Genomic DNA, 21,962 nt, shown 5'->3' on the forward strand with positions numbered 1-21,962 from the left:
TAAATATTTTATAATGACTAAATTACACTAAGGATTTTTCTACCGCAAAGAATATTAGTCCTTGGCATACCAATTTGTACTTTTTGGTGCTTGAGGTTCGTTAACTTTGCAATTGATTTAGTGATTGCAATTGTCGGTTGCACTATAAGGGACATTATCTATGTATACACAGTATGTTTTTTCCACCCCAGCATAAAGAGTTTTAACAAGATTTGGCATGTTCGGTTTGCAATGCTTCTCAACTTCGTAATTGATTTAAGAGACGAGACTTCCAACGGATTAGATTCCAGCGCTCCCTTTGAATCTTATTCACACAACTGGTATCTAGATCAATTTACACATACAACATACAGTTTATAACTTGAAAACAAAAAAGAAATAAAAATAATGCAATTTCGCAAGAGAATATTTCTAGATGGGAATAAAGAAATCTTATTGGTTTTAAAAAAACACCAAACGCGTATATCACGTATATAGGAGACATAGTATACATGAACTGGTTCTTCTAATATATCACGACAAATTATTTAATTATTTTAACACTTTTAAACATACAAAATGTAACCTCTTTTAAACACATTTATATACGTGTTGATGCAAAAGATTAAATCGAGCAGATGAGATCACCCAAACTTTTTATGTGGGAATCATGTTTCTCAGTCTTTTTTCCCTTTTTTAACAATGGTGTTGTCAGTTTAAGTCCAACTTATGGTACCTATGTTATCTTTTGCCTATTTTGACAGTATCAGTAATTTTGACATCTTTTAATATTAAGTGATGTATCTCCATCATACATTGATCCGATTTCTTGTCCTTTTTGAGTTTTTCAGTAGTGACATATTCAACGTTTCTTTTTTAGTTTAGGCATATTAAAGAAACATGCGCATCTGGTGAAATGAAATCGACATCGTTAGTAATGTTATTTTTAATAAGAATGACACAGCTACACATTGAACATGTTGAAATATTGTAAATATTCATAATTACTCATACGCAATTCGACGTTTCAGAATCTAATGCATTCTGGGTAATATTTTCAAAAGTGTACACCAAAACGTCGTGATTGGTTAAAATCGTCCTTAACAATGGAAATTCAACCAATGACGTGACGTTTTTTTCATTTTGGGGTACGAACAATGAAATTACCCATAGTCCTTTCGATTCTGAAACGGGTAATTAGAACAAATTTATGCATTAGTTCATATATTAGGTACAGATGAAACAATAAAACTTCAATCAAATCTGCATCACTTTCTTAGTACTTTTAGTCATTTCTTCAAATACTTGTTCTGATCTATAGCTACTAGTTTGAATTCATTTATAAACTTCACTAAAGAACTCAACAAGGAAATCCGAAACAATTGTTTTGTCAGGGATCGTCCCAATCATTCCATACATTGCAGCAGTACCCTTTTTAGCAAGAGTCTTGTTCTCCTACAAGAAATAAAAAGTAAATATTAGGTATTCTCTTATGGTTGGGGCCTGTTATCTAACTCCCACGTGAATAGATATTTTTCGTATCACACCGTACGGAGTGTGATATGAAAAAGTGATATCAAAATTACGGTAATTTGATTGGTTATCTCGTAAATTTCCAATATTTTCATTGGTCGTTGATCAGGTCATTATTCACTGGAAAAGGTCATGCCGGGACTGCTTTTTTTCTTGACAACTGATTGTTTACTTCCGGTTTTGCACAGATGACGCCCGTAGCAACAACTCTCGCCACGAAAATAATCATAAAAACATTTGTTTTTTACCATACGTTTTACAGCTTGTGATAATTCAATATCGTTTGAATTAAACTGAGTCATCTTATTTTTAAATATATAAAATCAGCCTTGAGCGAATAAAATAAAACCATATTAGTTCAAAAAGTATACAGATCAGTACGCGTTGCAAAGAAAATCGGCCGTATCAACACAACTCACAACAAATAGGCCACGCACATACAACTTTTTGCCATAAGAGAAATAGGTTTAACAACTTGTGAGAATTAGATATCGCTTGATATCAACTCTCGTTATTTAATTTCAATAATAATAAACTCGCCATAGGCTCGTTTATTATTATTGAAATTAAAAAACTCAAGTTGATATCAATCGATATCTAATTCTCACTCGTTATGAAACCTATAATTACATCGAGGGGAAGTTAATTTCACTACCTTTTTTCATTTAACCAATTCCCAGTAGCTATGGACCTATTTACTGCATATTTCACATTGACATTACTATCGAATAGTAGCTATATTCATACAGTAAATAATTTCAGTCTGACGCGTCCATTTCAATCTTTACATCATTTGACAAGTTTAAATCTAACAACGTCATTTTTTTTCAAATATTATCTTACAGTCATTCAAGTACTGTGTAAATATTTCCAGACAATTCAAGACCTAGTAATTGTTTATCTAGTCTTTAAAAGGCTGTTCATTGAAACATCCCGTTTTAGTTCATATGTGGTTTACTCTTTATATACACAACGGCCTGAGTGGGACATTGTCGATATGTAAATGGAGAATGTGTCCATACGACACAGATGGTGGCCCTGCTTGTGCATTACGTTATAAATGGACATGACTCAAGACGAGCGTTATAAATTCGATATGATGTGTGTTTTGTGGTTATAAGCAGTGTGTATACGTTGAATATGATTTGGTTGTAGAAAACTAAATTTTAAGAATGGAAACTAATTTTTGGACGTACGAACGAGGCTATATAATATTGTACAGACCTACACAGTACTGAATCAGAATTGTCAGTACTTAATCGACTGCAAGCGAATTATTTGTACAGTACTGAATTCACTGCAGTCAATTAATCTGACAAGTGACTGAAAGACAGAACATGACTTAATTATTTTTTTGTGCAGTCTTTTAAGGTGATGTTACGATAAAAATTACCGTTTCAGACTTAAATTCGTTCAAATGAATAATATATCATAGTTAAAACAGCTAGCATTGAAGTAAATGCATAACCAGTTCGACAATTGCAGATGCATTTACAACAGTACATGTCAGTACCAGGAACAAACTAACAACAATTTGTCTGATTGACATCACAAGACATGTTGACCTATGACGAAGATATTTATGTCGTGTCAGATGGGAAACTGAGACATTGTTATGATCGTCAAATAATTGATAGGAATGAACAAATTATGACGTGTCATTTGTCAGCCGAGAATCCCAGACATGGTGACGATCAACCAAATATTTAAAATATAACCATTCAATTGCACGACGGAAAATTACATCTATTCGAACACTTATTTTTTTGTATAACCATTCATATGTACGAAGAAAAATGCATTTATTAGACCAATCGTATTTTGTTTAAGCATTCATTCGTACGGAGAAAAAAATTCATCTCTTCCCTTAAACAAACGGTTATTCTTTAACTTCATTACAAAACATAATAACAATATTTCGGTATAATACACAATTTTGCAATGATTTTTATATGAGGGTCTGAATAAGGGTTATTAATGTCCGTATTCTTTTATCTTTTAAACCATTTTCCCCTTTACATTGCGTACCTTTGATGTTTTTGATCTTTTGATTTAGCCATTTGATTAGGGACTTTCTGTATTGAATTTTCCTTGGAACTCGGTATTTTTGTTGTTTTTCTTTTAATTAGTTTTCACAATATTCGCTTTTTTTTATTCGTAATTTCATGCCTCAAATTCTGCATTTTTTTTTAATTATTATTATTTTTATTTTGTAAACATAATCAGGACTTGTCTAAGAATGAAAGTTTAAAAACAAAATTTAAGTTCTGCCAACAGCTTGCATAGCCACAGTAAATGTATAAATAACATCAAGTGAATATAGTCACTTATTCCTTTACATTTCACTTAGTTTATATAATTTCAAAAAACAGAGCCAACCGTTTAATAAATTAAGAAAATAGAACATGAAACACTCATCTAAGTACAAAGCTCAGGTTGCTAGAGTTATTTCGAGAAAACATTTGAAATAATTAAAAAAAATTGTTATATAATAATAATTACATTAGATGTATGTTTCATTACAATACGTTATTCTGATTGGCTAACTGCACATCACGTGTTATTCCTTAAGCAATTGTATCACTCAATAAAACTTCTCATCCATGATAACACGAGGTCCCACAATAAAGAGCACAGGAGAATTAAATTAAAAAAATAAAAAATTCGTGTTTTCATTATCCTAGCTAAAAAAATGTAATTATAAGTATTGAATGCTTCTTTTTGTAACTTCATAGGGTTGTAAAAGCGTTGACCGTGCGCACATGTTTAGAATGAAGCGCGGAAAAAATGTACTTCGGTCAACGCTTTTACACCCCAATGAAGTTACAAAAAGAAGCATTCAATTTTTAAATAATCCTGAATTTTAGCATTTAATTTAGTCAGATATAAATCTGTATGAAATTAAAGATTCAATAATTATAACGCCTTATAAAGCAATAAATATCATATTGGTGTGACATTATAACTTTGTTATAATGACTGTCATCTCAGACAGAGGTGAACAACCTGACTGACGTATAAGATAATGAATGGATGATGAAGCATTTTCTTGTGTATAATTAATTTCTTTCTTTTTGATATGCATAAATCAGATCATTCAATATCATTTTCCAGTCCGAAATTATAAAACATGGATGAGATTTTTTTCAATATGAATTGATAAACCTTTTACCACATCTACAATGACATCTACAAGAAGTTAAGTAACAAACCTTGACTTCAGCAGTGCTGTCTTTTAGATCCCGGATGAAGTCATCAGCTATAGCAGTATGGCGTGGCAAGATAGAACAATGAATACAACTCGGTTTCTGGTTCCTTTCTATCGTCCATCCTGTATAAAAAGATATTGTAAAATGATTGGTTTATTGTAGGTGTTAAATGCCATTTTCAGAACTGTTACAAAGCTACCATATCGTGACGGTATGTTTTTTTGTGGTGCAGGAAGCCTGGGTACACGGAGACGATTATTTGTGTTATGCAATACACAAAATAGTAAAAATAATAATATATGCAGTGAAAGGAATTGTTTCTTTAACGAATGTATCGCATGGCTTTGCAGAGGTGTTCCTTACGATTGTTTTTAAATTGAAGTTTGTCACAGATGATAGATCATTTTAAATTGTATTGGTCTGGAATGATATATCTATATACAAAAATGTTTACTTATAAAACAACATACTAGTGTTTCGTAATTATTATGATAATGATTAATACATGCAAAACACGCGGCTTCGGTGACCGAGTTGTCTCAGTAGTTTAACTACTACATCCCTAGTCTGTTAACACTGAGGCTGCTTAACATCCAGCGTCAGATTAAATGCATATTCAAAACGAGAATATGTTAATGTAATATGAACAATGATCCTGTATTGTACTAGACCGACGCGCTGGCTCGTATTTTCAACGTGCAGGTTAACAGGAAGACCTGTCACCATACCCGGACACATTATTCTGACTCTGAGCTACCTGTTTTGCTGCCATTCCTTAGATCCACTAGCTACAGCTAATCGAAAAAGTAACAAACAACAATTTAGTTTGACCCGACCGCGGTTTGAAACCACGACTTCACGCGATCAAAACAAACACTTACCTCCGAGGCTGTTTATGATTATTAAAATATAAAACATTTGACTTTCTATGAATAAGGAAATGCATTCATTTGATGGACATTTATTAATAACTTGAACTTAATAATCAGTACACACATCCGAAAAAAAAAGAAGTCTTCGTTTTTAGTCATGATCCTGTCAGTGCTTTTCGGATTTTTTAATTTATTTTGCAATCTGTATGTTTTTGCTGTTAAACTTTCCACATACACAAAAATATATGAACTGGTCCAACGTTTTACTGCATTAGTTTTAATTTAAAATCATAATATGTAGGGACCAGATAAAAATATAACCTTTCTTCTCTATCGCATCAGCGACTGCATATATATCCAAATCTTTAACACATGGTCCTATAGCAAAAGCGGTCATATGCGGTTCACCCATAATCTTTAAACCCTGAAAGCAGTTTAGAAATTTAAAACAGTTATGAAAGGTCAACGTGTGTGCTGTTTTTGATGTATTGTGTATTTAAGGAAAATAATATCATAAATGTATCTGTCAAACATGCACTTATTTTGTCGATTTACACACATGTGGTTTGTGATGCTCAGTGTTCATCTTTTGATGTAGACTAAGTGATTTGTGAACTGTTGTTTGTCTTTTTGTATGTTTCAATTTTTTCATGGCGTTGTTAGTTAAATAAATTGACAACATTATGTCTAAAACAATAGTACACAAAACAAAACATATAAAAACTAAAGACGTATATTTGACTAATATATTTATAAATAATTACAAGATTACACATACATGACATAGGAACTTAAGGAGAGAAAAAGGCAAAAAAAAGATAAAGACCAAAATCACATTTTTGCTATAGACCAAATGCAAAATGAAAAATCAAATATTGTTGATTTTAATTTGTGTTCTAGTAAATCATTTATTTCTATTGGTTTATACACTATAAACAATTCAATATGTCATACAAACCTCTATTTCATTAACGCCTTTCATCATTTTTTCTGTTGTATCCATGAGTTCCTTAGCTTTATCCATAAATCCATTCACACCTAAAGCTTTCAGGGAAACCCAAGCTGATGCTATAGTACCACCTGCAAAGACGCAACTCTTTTTCAATTTTAAAATAATGTTTGAAATAATACGTAACTCAATGGAAAATTTATGTTTAAAAAAACGTTCTGAAAACAAAATTTATTTTACACAGATTTTCGCGGATGGTTAGGCCAGACAGCGCCAATAATAGCAGTTGACAAATACGACCAGTCAAAAAACGATGTTATGTAACTTTAATGGTGAAAGTACTTTCACTAACTACCTTAATACATAGGAAATCCTAGAATTATTTCAAAGATAAGGAATTATGTTTACAAATCCCGTATATGTTACAAAGAACATCAGACAATTATCCCCAATATGTTAGAGAAAAATAACCATGAAATTTATTTCCGAGCATACAAACAGTTAATTCAACTTCTCAACCTGAAGTATTTCAATATCCACATTTTTAATTCTAATTCCCGCGTTGTTTAGATCTGTGTACCGGTATTAAACGTCTGTTTTATTGATTTAGCAAACATACCTCCTCGTGTTCCCGCCATTGAAGGAGAACCATAAAGTCCGCCTGGCCATTCAGGGTACGTATAAATCTGATGTTTTCTAATCTCAGCATTTCGGTAAACTATAACGCTTGATCCCTTTAAAATTCATATAATCGGTATATTTACAATAACTATCACAGTGTATGTGTTGCGAAGTGAATATTTTACAAATAATCATCACGACGAAATAGCCGATAAAAAATGAATACTACATAATTGAATATTTTTGGAAGATGATTTTGTCTGATTTGAAACAAAAACGGTTCATCGAAGGCAAAACGAATGATTATTTCATAGTGAAAAATCAACCATAAGTTGCACTAGCTCTGAAATTTCTTTAAGGATAGAACTACGTGTAATCAAGTATCTAATTTATTTATAATGGCACTGCTACTGCTAGCTATGGATACATCCAAGGTCCAAGAAAAAGATGTAGACATTTAAAAAATATAAACTTAGGGAGCTACCATTTGATTTTTACGGGGGGGGGCTAGGATGAAAAATGTTGTCCTGCATTTTTTTTTAGCTGTAATCTCTGTCCTGCCTTTTTATTTTTTACTCTGTTCGGTCCTGCCTTTTTTTTTTTTAGTTTATCCTGACTGTTTTTACCTAAATTGTCGTCCTGACTTTTTTTTTTGCAAGAGTCTCATCCTGCCTTTTTTTTTTACTCAAAACTCCTGTCCTGCCTATTTTTTTTTCAAATTTCATCCTAGCCCCCCCCCCATAAAAATCAAATGGCAGCTCCCTTACTGACGAGCGAAATGAAACGAGTATATTGTTGTACGTATTAAAGCAAAACACTATAAGATCAAACGCCTACTACACCCCTAAATGTCCCCTATTCATTCTGATGTGTAGATATTCTGCGGTATAAGTATGTAAGTCTTTCTGGCCACTAATGCCTTTGGTTTTTTTTTTTTCAGAAATAAAATCCATAGGAACAACTACCATGGAATTGTTTCTCTACTGAATTTATTTCAAAAGGAGATCATTCACTGCCGGGGTAAAAAAGATGTGCATTGTCAAAATACGGCGTTTAAAAAAACAAATAACGTCGGTTAAATTAAAATGAATATATTTTATTTTTTAACTTCTACTCCCTTGGCGGGAAAAGAAAATGCAGATTTTTGGAATAACGAGCTTGGGATGTTTTCTATAGTCGATGTTTAGTTAATTAGTTTTCAGTCGAACAATAATGGACGAATATATGTCACTAGGCATGAAATACATGACAATAACAGTATTTAGAATAAAATTTAGTCTATATACTAGTACCTTTACTGAATAACCGTATTTATGAACATCAGCTGATATTGAAGTTACCCCGGGTAACCGGAAGTCAAATGGTGGTATTCTGTATCCTAGTTTCTCTACCCTGTTAAAATACAATAAACACGTCAAGTATTTCACCAACTGAAATAAAGAAATAACTCATTATGTTCACAGTTAACGTTACTATACAACAGTTTGATACTTTGCTTTATAATAGAATCATATTCAAAACAGTGTCCTATTGACTGGGACAGATTAGGTGAACGTTTGTCTGTAACGACCACTGCTCACTATGTACTTGTTAAAGACACTTAAACTGTGGTGTCACCAAAGGTTCTCAACGCATAAATAAAGTAATTAGAAAAACTAATCAGGATTAACACAATGTTTTGATTTATATCAATAATATAAATCAAAACATAAAGGTTATTCCTGATTAATTTTTTTAATTATTTTAGTATTAAAAGCTTTAAGAACCTTTAGTGACCCCACATTTTAAATTTTATAAAAAGTAAGTAGTGAGCAGTGGTTTTTACAGACAAACATTCACCTAATCTGTCCCAGTCAATAGGATAATTTAGGTCGTCAATCAATGGCCACAGCCACACTGTTTTGAATATGATTCTATACTGAATATTAATATTTATCTATTATAATAATGAACTTTCAAGCCATTTCAAACTGTTTTTACAGTTTGTTCTTATGTTATGCTGTAACACCATTGTTCCAAAAGAGAAGCAAAAAGAACATCCAATCTAATAAGGGGAAAATGACAACGCCATGACTAAAAAAGAAAAATATAAAACAAACAAACAACACAACTCTACTCAAAACACAACATATAAAACTAAATATATCAGGTGCTCCGGAAGGATCAGCATATCCTGCGTCATATGTTGCAACTTATGTCAGCCAAACTCTGGGTAAATTCTCATTGGCAATATAAAAAAGAAGATCTGGTATGATTGCCAATGAGACAACTGTCCACAAGAGACCAAAATGACACAGACATTAACAACTATAGGTCACCGTACGGCCTTCAACAATGAGCAAAGCCCATACCGCATAGTCAGCTATAAAAGGCCCCGATAAGACAATGTAAACAATTCAAACGAGAAAACTAACGGCCTTATTTATATAAAAGAAAATGAACGAAAAACAAATATGTAACACATAAACAAACGACAACCACTGAATTACAGGCTCCGGTACCACATCTACTTTATGTCAAGCTTTAATTACTTTATTGCTTTACATTCCGTAAATGATCGATTGAATGGTATTTAACGCCATATTCAAGAATAGTGTGGTATTTCGTGTCAGAGAAAGGCGGAATTAAGATACCTAGGGAATATGGTGACCTAGGTTGGTCCCCTCAGTAAAACTTTCAGTATGCCTTCGGAATATACAAATATTGTCAAGAATTTCAATAACGGCCGGGAAACAGACTAATGGTGACCCATTATTCAAAGACGTCAACCTGACAACGCAATGGCAAAAAAACCCCCAAAACAAACAAAAAACGACCACAAGATAATAAGTCTAAGAAACACAATGTACCAAATAAAAAATGAGCAACATGAATCCCAACAAAATACCGGAGGTGATACAAAGTGCACCGTAATCTTTGCAAACCTAATGAACATTAATTTTGAAACCGTATTAATGTGAAACTTTAGCTATAAAAAAGCGGTTTTAAATCGTGACAAAAAAAACCTATAAACACCTGTTCATACCTTCCAAATTACAATACAACATTGTCTTTGTTTTCCATTTTTTAACTGTTATTGTTGTTTTCTATTTCATATATTCCCTTGATAACTTGATATTTATGTTTCTGTGGGAGCATTATTTCATGCATACAAAATTTCATGGATTAAAGACACATTGTTTTTTCGTAAATTTTGGATTTTGAGTCTTTTTTCCAAAGTATGCATAATAGCTTTTAGAACATAGGCACACGTATTCCACGAAAATTGGTAATCCTTGAATAAAAACGGATTCGTAGTAAATATATTGTTTGTGAAGTTTTTTTTTATGGATATACCTTGTTTCAGCATATTAAAACAATTTGAAAATAGCTTTCAATACATATTTCCACAATTTATACACACCATGGAAGCATGAATCCACCAAAGCAAGCATCTACATGTAATGGCAGACCTTTTGCTACAGCTAAGTCCGATAACTCTTTGATAGGATCAATAACACCATGACAGAACTGGGGTGCTGAAGCAACTAACATCACTGTATTCTCGTTTATAGCCTGATAAAACATCAATTGTTTGTTTGTGTTAAACGCCACATTTTATTTTTCTTCCCTTTCTATACGTCCCCCTCCCCATCGTCGGAACCTAGACAACTGATGGTGTTCACTTATCGGAATGGTATAAAATTAACATATTCTCACTTGTTCTCGTTTGTAGTCTTATTACACAATAAGTGTTTATGTGTAGTTTGTTTGTTTGATGGTGTTTAGTGCCACCTTGTGTAGTATCACTTTTAACGACCGTTGCTTTATCTTTATAAAGGTTGCATGGTTTTTATTGTTCAAGGAAGTCAGATTCTGCAGAAAGAAAAACTAGCCGTTTAACGGTTGGTTAGCAGGAATCCTTGCAATTCTTGTCAATTAAGATTGGATTCAAACAAAATGTTTTTAAAAAAATCTTTATTCTACATACTGCATATCATCTTATACTAACCCTGACGTACTTTACAAATGTTATTACGCAAATAATTTTTTTTCATATGATTGTTACGTCTTTTATTCAATTTAGCGACCTAATAAAAAACAGGAATTAAATGCAATAAGAAGTTTTAGATTACCACCACCCCACCCTAAAACACACATACACCAACCGTTATTTTCCTCTTTGGAAGTAAGCATAATTATGCTTGTACATGTGAATTTACAAACTGTCAACAAGTTCATAGGGTTCAATGCTACAATGCTCGAATTTACCTAGTGATACCTATTTAACCAGATAATTTTATACATTCCATATGTGTGGTTAATTTGTCAATCATAAAACGCAATTCATGTAATAGATTGTGTAAGGGATATACTTATATCTTTGTGTAAAAGTAATACTAGTATTTATGTATTCATTAAAATCCACTAAGTGTCAATAAATGATTGATTTGTGTATTTATAGAAAATTATTTTAATTATGATAACTCAAATATTTTTTTCTTTAAATAAAAAAATCTGACTTTTATTCCTGACCTCTTTCATGGCTTGTACATCAGCACGGAAATCCTCTCCGACTGGTGTATGGATTACTTTCAAACCAAAATAATGGGCTGCTTTATCAATCGTCGGGTGGACGGTTATTGGTGCTATCTATAATTATATACTATCATGTTTCATTTTATTATATGCAAAATGGATTTGACAAATTCATTGTTTCAGATAATTTCCGAAGAACAATTTTGAGCCAATATTCCATCTGAACTCCAGAATGGAAATTGTATGTGTATTGAAACCACAGCAATCTAGTATAATAGAATAGTTATTTAGGTTCACACGCGATATGAGTTAAATTGCTCTATATGAGTCTCCCTTTATCTTATATCGATAAAACACGAACAGGGAACACATGTATAGCTTACCGATAGCTACAAAGGAAATCAAAGCTATCATGAACTGAAGTTGGTGATGTCGACAAATGATCTCAGTTTAAGGACACGAAGACATCTTGCAACTTTTGTGTATTCTTAGTGGGAAAATTACTTACTTCATATTTCGCAACATTTAACTTTTTCACGACTGATAAAACAATCTAGAACTTATATTTTGTCCTTTGCCAAATGATTAATCCACCCGGCAATGTGAGAAAAAAATACAGCATAAAAAGAGTACTAATGTCTCCCACTTACACATAGCTTATCTATCAAAGGTACAAAGACCAATTACGAAAATCCACTGTTTGTAATATGATTAATGTTTTAAAGTAGTATAACTCATTTAAAAAAAATATCGGCACTGAATTTTGAAATCGTCAAAGACATTACCGATATAAACCTAAGATACTTGTACATAAAAGTCTGGCTAAAATTGTACACGTGAGACCGCTTACAAGACCGGACGATATCTCTATGTCCCCTGCAACACGTTGAGCGGGAGACGAATAATTCACAAAGCTGTATCTAACTATGTTTGTAGATCATTGTCAAAGCGTGGTTAAAGATAGATACAAATGTAGTAATGAACATACTTTTTAAGTGACGGATAACTTACTATTTCTGGTACTCTAATATTTGGTCTGCTTTTTTTTGCCATGTCGCGGTAAGTTTTAACAGCCATTAAGTTGCTTTCTGTTCCGCCGGAAGTAACAAATCCAACAACATCCTGATCTCCATTTAACATGGCTGCTGTCATGCTCACAATTTCTGTTTCCATTTTTCTATCATACAGAATGAAAACATAACTTTGTTACATCAGTTTAGTACGATGCATAATTATCAATTTTAGCTTATAGCTTTAACTTTTAATGTGATTGTTAATTACATAACTTAATTTTACATGTATATACGTTTATGTAGTATGTAAAAATGTATTTTTTGCTTTAATATAAAGTAGCAATGCAAGCTAAGTTCCTGCAACAGGTGACTCATTGAGAAAGCTCTGGACACTTTCAGATTGAAAAAAACAACGTTTATATACTGTGACTCGAAACCACAAGTATATGTGTCCTGTGAGAATATTGCTGTCATTTCGAGTACAATTACATAATTACATGGAAACACTTATTCGATGTAAATAATATGATCCTGTTTTGTGATGGCGATGTCGTAGGATCTTCAAATTTGACTCTATTTGAGTTTATCTGACTTTTGTTGTTTCCTCTTAAGTTACTGAACAAAATTATGCCATCGATACTTGCTTACCTGAGACTAGGAAACACCATAGGATTCAGTGCATTCTCGTGTAGAAACGCATGCAGGAATTCACTAACAATAGTATCATGTTCGACAGAGTGACCGATCTTTTCTGTAATTAAATTAGAAATTTATCAATCGAATTCCACCGAATGTTGTGCATGCGACATTTGCAACTGGACGTATATTATACACTGGCAGCGGACATTATTAAAATATTAACTGTAATATCTATAAAAATTCTCAAACTGATATGCATGCAATATTTGTCTCTGGACGTATTTCACATATAACTGACATCATATTTATAAAATCTAACATGAATAAAACTCAAAATCAGCATTTTTAATTTCCTATGGAGATTAACATTGGAAGGGGAGATAACTCTGCAAAAATGAGTCTTTTTTTGGTCTTTTTTTTGGTTGATTTTCTTGATGGGGTTATAAGTTGATATTTGACAAAATTATATAATGTTCTGCTCATGAAATGTACAAAACCGAAGTGTTATGGGTAGTTTTATTTTTTTGGTGCTTTTTTCATTAAAGAAATTGCAAATTTGAAGCTTTGTGACCATTTTGAAGAAAAAAAACAATGTTAAAACTTGGTATTGTTTATATATGTATATTATGTTTTTTCAGCATCTTACTTGTCTAAAGACACTTTAAACCACAAAAAGAAGAATACATGCTTAATTATTTTTATCAAATTTGAGATTTTTTACCTTGACATGTTGAAAAATTCAATAAATGGTCAACAAATGAATTACGAAATCTAGATTTAATTTATAGCTTGATAAAAGATATGAAAACACCATTATAGTTGTTTGTTATACTCTAAAGACCGAAAAAAAAACAAGAATCAATACATTCTGATGAATAGAAGCGGAAGAGTTATAATTTTGTATCAATACTTATTGATATTTCTGCCTTTTTTGCAAGAGTTATCTCCCTTTTCAATGCAAATCTCCATAGAAATCTTAAATGGTGATTTTTTAGTCTTCCTCAAGTAAGATTTTATGGGACTTTTGTCTGTGTATATTTGGGGTATAATGTTAATTTAAAAGATTAAAACTTAAAAATCTTCTGTTGCAATAACTTTCGTTTGCTGTGTTTGGACTTTTGATTTTGCCTTTTGATTTTTGATTTTCCTTTTTGAATTTTCCTCGGAGTTCAGTATTTTTGTGTTTTAACTTTTTTTCAGGTTAGGGTCAAATGTATGCTAGATTGACTGGACTATAATAAATTCGCCAGACTGATATGCATGTTATATCCACTAACCATTATCTTAATATCTTGATCAAATAATGACGTTATTTATAAAATTTACCTTCAAATAAACAACTTTTTAGACTGTAATACATGTAATATTTGCCACTGGATTTAAATTAGACATACATGCCATTTTCTTAAAAAGTACCTTCAAATTTATCAAATGCCTCTGACTGTAATTTCCAATGTTGATCTATGACGGTATATACGTATGCGAATATTTTCCCTTCTTTTGCTGACTCGGCTTCAGCAGACTGTAAAATGTTCATTTGATTTCGAAGTTCTTCAGGTGAAATTCCTAAAATATGTACAGAATATGTTTGTTACAATGACAGAAAGAACAGCGAACCTCCTCAACTCTCCTCTTCCCAAAAGAAAAAAAATGTAAATGTTTTATAAGTTGTTTTAATATTCTTAAAATGCATGGCACCCGAATGTCCATTTGATGACTATTATAAAAAACAAAAAGAAGTTTACTCGGACTTCCCGTCATGCAAACAGTACTATGAATTGATAATGGCATTTATAGTTTGTTTTGGGTTATGTCCGGTCGGAATATGTTGTCCATTCTGACGACATGTGGTGGGAGATGATAACGAAGTCTGTGCATTAAAGAAACCTTGTAAATCATTTACGAGTCCTTCATAGCTGGACTGTTGCATAGGAAGAAATCTTGATCATTCTTTCACTCTCCTGCTAGCGTTCAGTCTAAATTCATCACATCCCAGTGAAAGGGAAAAGGGACACCTTTATAAACTACCGACAAGTTATCATAATCTTGAATATGCATGTAATACTTGCATCTGGACATAAAATAAACTAAAATAAATCAAACAAAATTATGCCTACAAAACTATTGTTAGGTACATTTTACAGAAGATACTGAAATTAATGAATATATTTCTCGAAATTAAATAACAGCCTATCTATATGTATACTATTAAACGAGAAGTCCTCATTTTGTGTGTCGCTTCTCTTCCTTCCACAATATATAAATCATCATCCCGCTGTGTCCTTTAGGTACCTTGCATAGTCGCATTTGTCATCTATTCTTATGATTATTCAGTTCGGGTTATTTTGGGAGAAAAACGAAAATAAAGACGTCCGGATATTGCTTTCGTCATCAGACCGACTTTTATGTCATAGAAAATATTTCCGGTTTAAAACTTACAAATAATTGAATTCCTCGGGGACAGGACAATAATTCTGGCGTTTATCTGCATATATACTGTGATTATCCTACTATTATATATAGAGACTTTCTATAAATTATAGCAGGGATCGCCATGGAGAGGAAACTTGGAGTTGATAGTTTACAGCACATACACTTTTTTTTATAATATACGTATGTCCATAGTATACAGAAACGTGAAAATAATTGAATTCAACAGAAAAAAAAACGAACTTTGGAAAGAGAGAGTGCTTAAAATTATTGTCCTGACTCAAGTACCTATGACTTTTGATACCTTTCTCTAATTCTCACGACACAACAGTGTCGGATCCAGAAATTTTCATAAAAGGGGGAGCACTGACTGCCTAAGAGGGGCCCGCTCCAGTCATGCATCATTTATTCCCTATATAATCAACAAATTTTTCCCAAAAAAAGGGATTTGGGGGGTCCGAGCCCCTGAAAACCCCTCTAAATCCTCCTCTGCATGTATAATCTTTTACAAAAATTCATCCTACAATAGTTTACATACTTTCAACCAAGCTCTAAATGCCCGCATTTCGCGGGCATTATATTAAAAAGTTTATAGTGAAAGGGAAATAACTGGACATTGAAAGAAAGAAATTGTTATTGTAAACTGGATTAATTACCTTCTTTGGGTAGTTGCACTCTCTGAACAGATTCCTTTCCTCCATTTTTCTTAGCTAAAGCAGTAGTATTAACAAAACTTGCTACTTCATTATGTAAAACCTTTCCAATTAATGATTTAACTCCAGGAAGAGCTTTTAATCCCACGACAAGGACACGGAAAAATTCCTCTTTGCCATTTTTAAGATAAATGTTTATAAGAATTACAACTACTAACGTAAATACAATATGTTCGGTTAGACTTATCCATGAGAAGAAACTGTCCATTTTCAGTTTTAATTGTTAGTGTAATGGGGTATATGTGTGTACATTTGTTTACATAATAGTGGACTGTGTACCGATTATTTGATATAGACAGATTTATCTATCTTCAATTTACGTTAGAAGTACAGGTACATTATATACATATATAATCATTTTGTCTACCTGTAGACGTGTAGAATGTATGCTGTGTGATTTCCGGAAAAGTCTAAATACATTTATATATGTTTAGAAAAAGTGCAATGAATTTATTAAAAATTATCTATTCGTGTTTTTCATTAGAATCCTTACCAACCGTTATGGTTTGCGGGTCAGGGTGATATCCACTGCTCTTGATATCAGCCTTATTTGAAAATTTCATGTAATTGGGGATTCGGAATAACTTTCATTATTCAATCCATTTTTGTTATCGATTTAAATTCACATGAAGTATTTGCCACTGGACGTTAAGCAAAAATTAACGAAGACAGACAGAACTTCTATTAAAATCTGTATTTATTTCAAAGTTTGTTTTCTTTCTAATATTGCAAGGTTGCTGTCTGATCGTTTTTACCACCACGTCCTCAATAACATGCGCAGTAGTTAATATTTTGGAAATAACAATGACGAAGGTCGAGGATGTTAAAATGATAGGAAACTGTACGACCTTCAACAGTAAGCAAAACTCATTTTAAGGGATTTTTTATCATTCATTTTACTTTAAGAATTCCACTGACTCTTATCTATTTTGGTTCAACATCTATAACAGGTCGAGAACTCTAGATTTTCTGACGTCAGAATATATTTGCATAGTAATTTCCAAAACACAAGGCCAATATGGCCTTGAAAAACTGACCAATCGACTCAATGAACTACAATGCATTGTGGGCTACTACGAGTAAACTACTAAAAACACGTGGAATTAGTGGGAAAACAGTCAACTAATATATTGTCTGGGACTCTAATTTTTATTCTGCAAATATATTTGATGTAAAATATATAACGTAATCTTCAATTTGCATGCTCAGATTAAAAAAAATATTGTTTACTGGCTTCACGATTTGACTTTTTTTTTGCCTTGCAATAGTAGTTGAACCGGTTTTGTGCATTGTTAACCTGCATTAATTTCACGGCATGAAACAGTGAAATATCCAATAAAATGACCACTGTCCAATAAGAAAATCATTTGAGCTCTTTTAAACCGGTATAATGTCATTCCAAAATCATTTTTGCCTAGAAAAACACGAATACTTTCATTGAAACTCTTCTGTACTGAATGTGTAAATTTTTTTATCAGGACCTGAACTAAAAGTAAGTACATCATAATATTCAGTATGCTAAAAATAAGTGTTATGAAAGCGGAAGGGGCGGATCCAGCCAATTTAAAAAGGGGTCCATCCCCCGGAACCCCGGCCCCCTCCTGGATCCGTCACTGAGCGGGTACGGTATATAGCTCAATACATTTTTTTTTATAGTTTCATCCATCGATAATATCCGTTTGTTGCTAATTTTATTACAAAATATACCTCAGAGGATTTTTATCGTTCGGCTGCTGTCCTGTTGATATTTATTAAATATCTCCAATATTAAAAGTCTCTGGATCATAGAGGGTGCCATGTTACCTATTTTATTTTTCTTCTAAAACGTGCTTTGTATATATAAATAAGAAGATGCGGTATGAGTGCCAAATGAGAAATCTTTTCTACAAAGACATAATTTAGTAAAGTAAGCAGTCATAGGTTCAATGCTGAAAAGTAAGCTATAATAAATGACCCAAACATTACTTGTGTAAAACAATAAAATTTCAGTGGTTGTCGTTTGTTTATTTGCTACATATTTGTTTTTTGTTCATTGTTTTATATAATTAAGGCCGTTAGTTTTCTCGTTTGAATTGTTTTACATTGTAGTATCCCGCCTTTTATAGCTGACTATGCGGTATGGGCTTTGCTCATTGTTGAAGGCCGCACGGTGATCTATAAATGTTAATTTCTATGACATTTTGGTCTCTTGTGGATGTCCAGCTGTCTCATTGGCAATCATATCACATCTTCTTTTTTATTATAGATCCAACGCTGCAATTTTCACAAAACATATAAAATTTTCCACCTTGTCGCACATACATATGGATAACATCATTACAGATTATTTCCTAATGCATGTAGAGCAAAACTTTGGTTAGCTTGCTTGATTTGTTTCTATATTGTACAAAATATAAAATATACAAGTTAAACTATGCATATATATATATATTGTTTAAAGACGTCAATCTTATTTTCAAGGCTTGTATAACATGTATAAACAACTATACAAACAAAGCAAGCAAGCCAACCAAAATTTACTTTGCAGGTATAAGAAATCAGCTGTAATGATTTTATTCAGTTTGGCAAATGTCCGAGCCCGTTAAAAAACGAACAAAATGAAACTACAGTTGCTGACTTCACTACGTTCAATACAAAGGGAACAGTTTGGAAGTCCAATATACTGAAATGAGACAAAAATAAATACTTTTAGATTTTATTAACACTGCTATGTATGTAAATATTTCGTCGCCTTTTTTACGAACACAAAATTCAAGGATCACACATTTGCCTTTCATTATCTATACGAAAATTGCTGTACTCGTGAATATCAGCACCGGCTGTTATCGACGGCTTACTTTACACCAGTAAGTTTGTCTCATGGGTAATTGTGTTTTTTCGCTGTTGTTTCGTTGCTGTGTGGTGGAAAAATACATGAAATATCTGTGCCATCATCAAACATGTTAATGGCTATATATCGGGTAATTCAAACCCTTTTTTCTTCACATAGAAACAACTCTTCGTTGATCTGAGCATGGAAGTAATACTTTATATCACGAACTATAAATGAGGATACACAAAATGAAAAACTAAGCGAAATTGTGAATCCCGCATTGCACGAAAAAATGTGTTGTATTTCATTAAATAAAACGTGTTCTTGGTTGATTGTAAACACGTAGTAGTCCATCATGCATTGTGACTCATTTAGTGGATTGGTCAAAAACCTAGGTAAAAATAAATTGCGTCACATGTAAATAAACAATAACATGTGCAATAACATAAGTATGCTAATTTATGCATTTCCATATAAGGTAGTGGTCCCGACCTGTATAAGTGATACAGAGTTTACTATTTAATTCAATTCAATTTAAAGTTTTATTGCCATATAAACTTTACAGTTTGTGACATATAACAACTACAAAAACAAACGAAGACATTCACTAAGTAACTCAATATATATATACAAATTCAGGTAAATATTAAAGGTCCTAGTATATTCACTTGTGTTGGTGTTGATGGATTAAGTATATACAATGTATATAACTTTGTCATTGTCAGTGAGATTAGCAAATAAATGATCTTCTATGTTAATGCTGAAATATGCTAATCTAATATTTGAATTGTGAGAATAAAGAATAATGCAACAAGAGAAAAATGACATAAAAAAGGAAACAATACGAAAATGAACGACCCCACATTTTGAAGCTTTTATCAATTTACTGAGTGACATATTTTTTTATGTGTATTTGTCATACTTTGGTCTATATTTTGTTGAGTTTAAATAATGAGTAACATGTAGATCTGGGTCTGTTTATCTTGTGTTATATTTGTCACTTGACATTACATTATTCACTTTACTGACATGATTTACCTGTAATATGTGCCACTGGAAATAATATTTCTTCTACATAGCTGAGACTTTTCATAAACATTACCTTCAAATTTATCAAATGCATCCGATTGATTTGCCTGAAATATTTGCCACTGGACATTATTTCAGAGATTCATTCGTACTGATAGTTTATGAATTGTTCAAAGTTATCAAATGTCCCCGACTGTAATTATCAATGTTAAGTTATGACGGTATATACGTATGCACATATGTAGAAGTGTAAAATATAATATGTTGTGTGATTACCCGCTTATCCAAATATATGATTGAAAGGTTGTTGTCTGATCGTTATTAACCACCATGTTCCCCTTCTGTCATCGGTAATAGTCATGAAGGTGTTATTGAAAACTTAAACTTTGTTTTTTTTGTTTTTGTTTTGTTGAAAAATTGTGATCTATTTTGTACCTTTATCGTTCTTTTTTTTTTTTTTAAATTGAACAAAATTCGCATCACCGCCGAGAAATATAGATAAGAAATAGGGTTTGATTCCCAAATGTGACAACTTAAATTATTTTTCAAATTGTTAAACAATAAAGTAAGGGTAAAATTGGGAATCAGAATACCTTTCTCTCTCAAAAAAACATAACCTTCCTTTTAAGTTAAATCGTAGTTACCTTTTAATTATTTTGTGCATTATGAGTCTGGATGGGGATACACAATAGTGTCTGAATGGGGTTACAGAATAGGGTCTGGGTAGGGTTACAGAAAAAAGAATAATGGCAAAAAATAATAAAAATGAAATGAGCAAAAAACATAAAAACGAGAATAATGGGGTGCAAAAGTATAAAGAATAGTTGTGGAATATAAATGACTTTAGTGATGGAATACTGTTTACAGAATCGAAAGATGCACAGAATAAAGAAATCATCTTATTTAAAGAAAAATGTATGGTAAGAATCTTGTACATTCGAATTTTAAAGAATAAGCGTTATTTTTTAATATAATAGAAAAATGCTATATGCTTAACACTTCAAATTACCATTTATCATTTACAATGTACATGTATCATGATGTATGTTTCATAAAGTGAAAATGAAAATATTTCATCTTGAACTATTTAATGTAATTTGAAATATCTCAGATCCTGATAAAAACTGATTACCCTAGGGTACTGCTGGTATAGTAACTTGGACTTTGTTTAAAATATGAGTCTTGATAAAGTTTACAGAATAGATAGAGAATAATGGGGGGAAAATAAAAAAGAGACAAAAATACCTGAAATTAAAGAATGCAGAAATGAATGACCCCTCATCCCAACCCTTTTACATATTTACTAAGTGGCATACATGTATCTATTATTTTTGTTTTGTTTGTATTTGTCAAAAATTGGTTTATATTTTGTTAAGTTTGAATGACGATAAACATGTTATCACAATTTGATGTTGTTCATATACAACGTTAATAGCTAACAAAAAAAAAAAGAAGTGTTGAATGACTTGGACTTGTTCAAGTTCTCGACTTTGGTTCAGACAAAAAGTCATTTAAATTGACAAACACGTCATTTTTATGATAAACACTTTGTACATATTGTAAAAAAAAAAATCATTAATTGACCTAATGGTCTTAATCCATTATTAACCGATTGCTTGTTTCTTTACGTCCAGTGGCAAATAAT

At 32.0% G+C, this 21,962-nt stretch overlaps 1 protein-coding gene across 1 annotated transcript; it reads right to left on the reverse strand.

The window, feature by feature from the left end:
• Positions 1–901: 901 nt before the first annotated feature.
• LOC139498418 (sphingosine-1-phosphate lyase-like) lies at positions 902–16,769 on the reverse strand. The gene is made up of 12 exons (XM_071286799.1): positions 16,420–16,769; positions 14,750–14,899; positions 13,343–13,445; positions 12,693–12,858; positions 11,679–11,795; positions 10,567–10,718; positions 8,456–8,555; positions 7,162–7,276; positions 6,552–6,673; positions 5,915–6,017; positions 4,725–4,843; positions 902–1,434 (listed from the first exon to the last, which is right to left on the reverse strand). Exons 1-12 carry the CDS (start codon positions 16,682–16,684, stop codon positions 1,315–1,317), a joined length of 1,632 nt encoding a protein of 543 aa, XP_071142900.1. The 5' UTR covers positions 16,685–16,769; the 3' UTR covers positions 902–1,314.
• Positions 16,770–21,962: the final 5,193 nt, after the last annotated feature.

This window comes from Mytilus edulis, chromosome 12, assembly GCF_963676685.1.
Source record: "Mytilus edulis chromosome 12, xbMytEdul2.2, whole genome shotgun sequence".
In the NCBI taxonomy this organism is placed as follows: Eukaryota; Metazoa; Mollusca; class Bivalvia; order Mytilida; family Mytilidae; genus Mytilus; species Mytilus edulis.

Coding starts and splice junctions, on each gene's coding strand:
- LOC139498418 (XM_071286799.1), bottom strand. CDS start 16,684: ATGGACAGTTTCTTCTCATGGATAAGTCTAACCGAACATATTGTATTT. Junction 7,277..8,455: donor AATACGGTTATTCAGTAAAG/GTACTAGTATAT, acceptor TGAATTTTAAAG/GGATCAAGCGTTATAGTTTA. Junction 1,435..4,724: donor ACAGCACTGCTGAAGTCAAG/GTTTGTTACTTA, acceptor TATTTCTTGTAG/GAGAACAAGACTCTTGCTAA.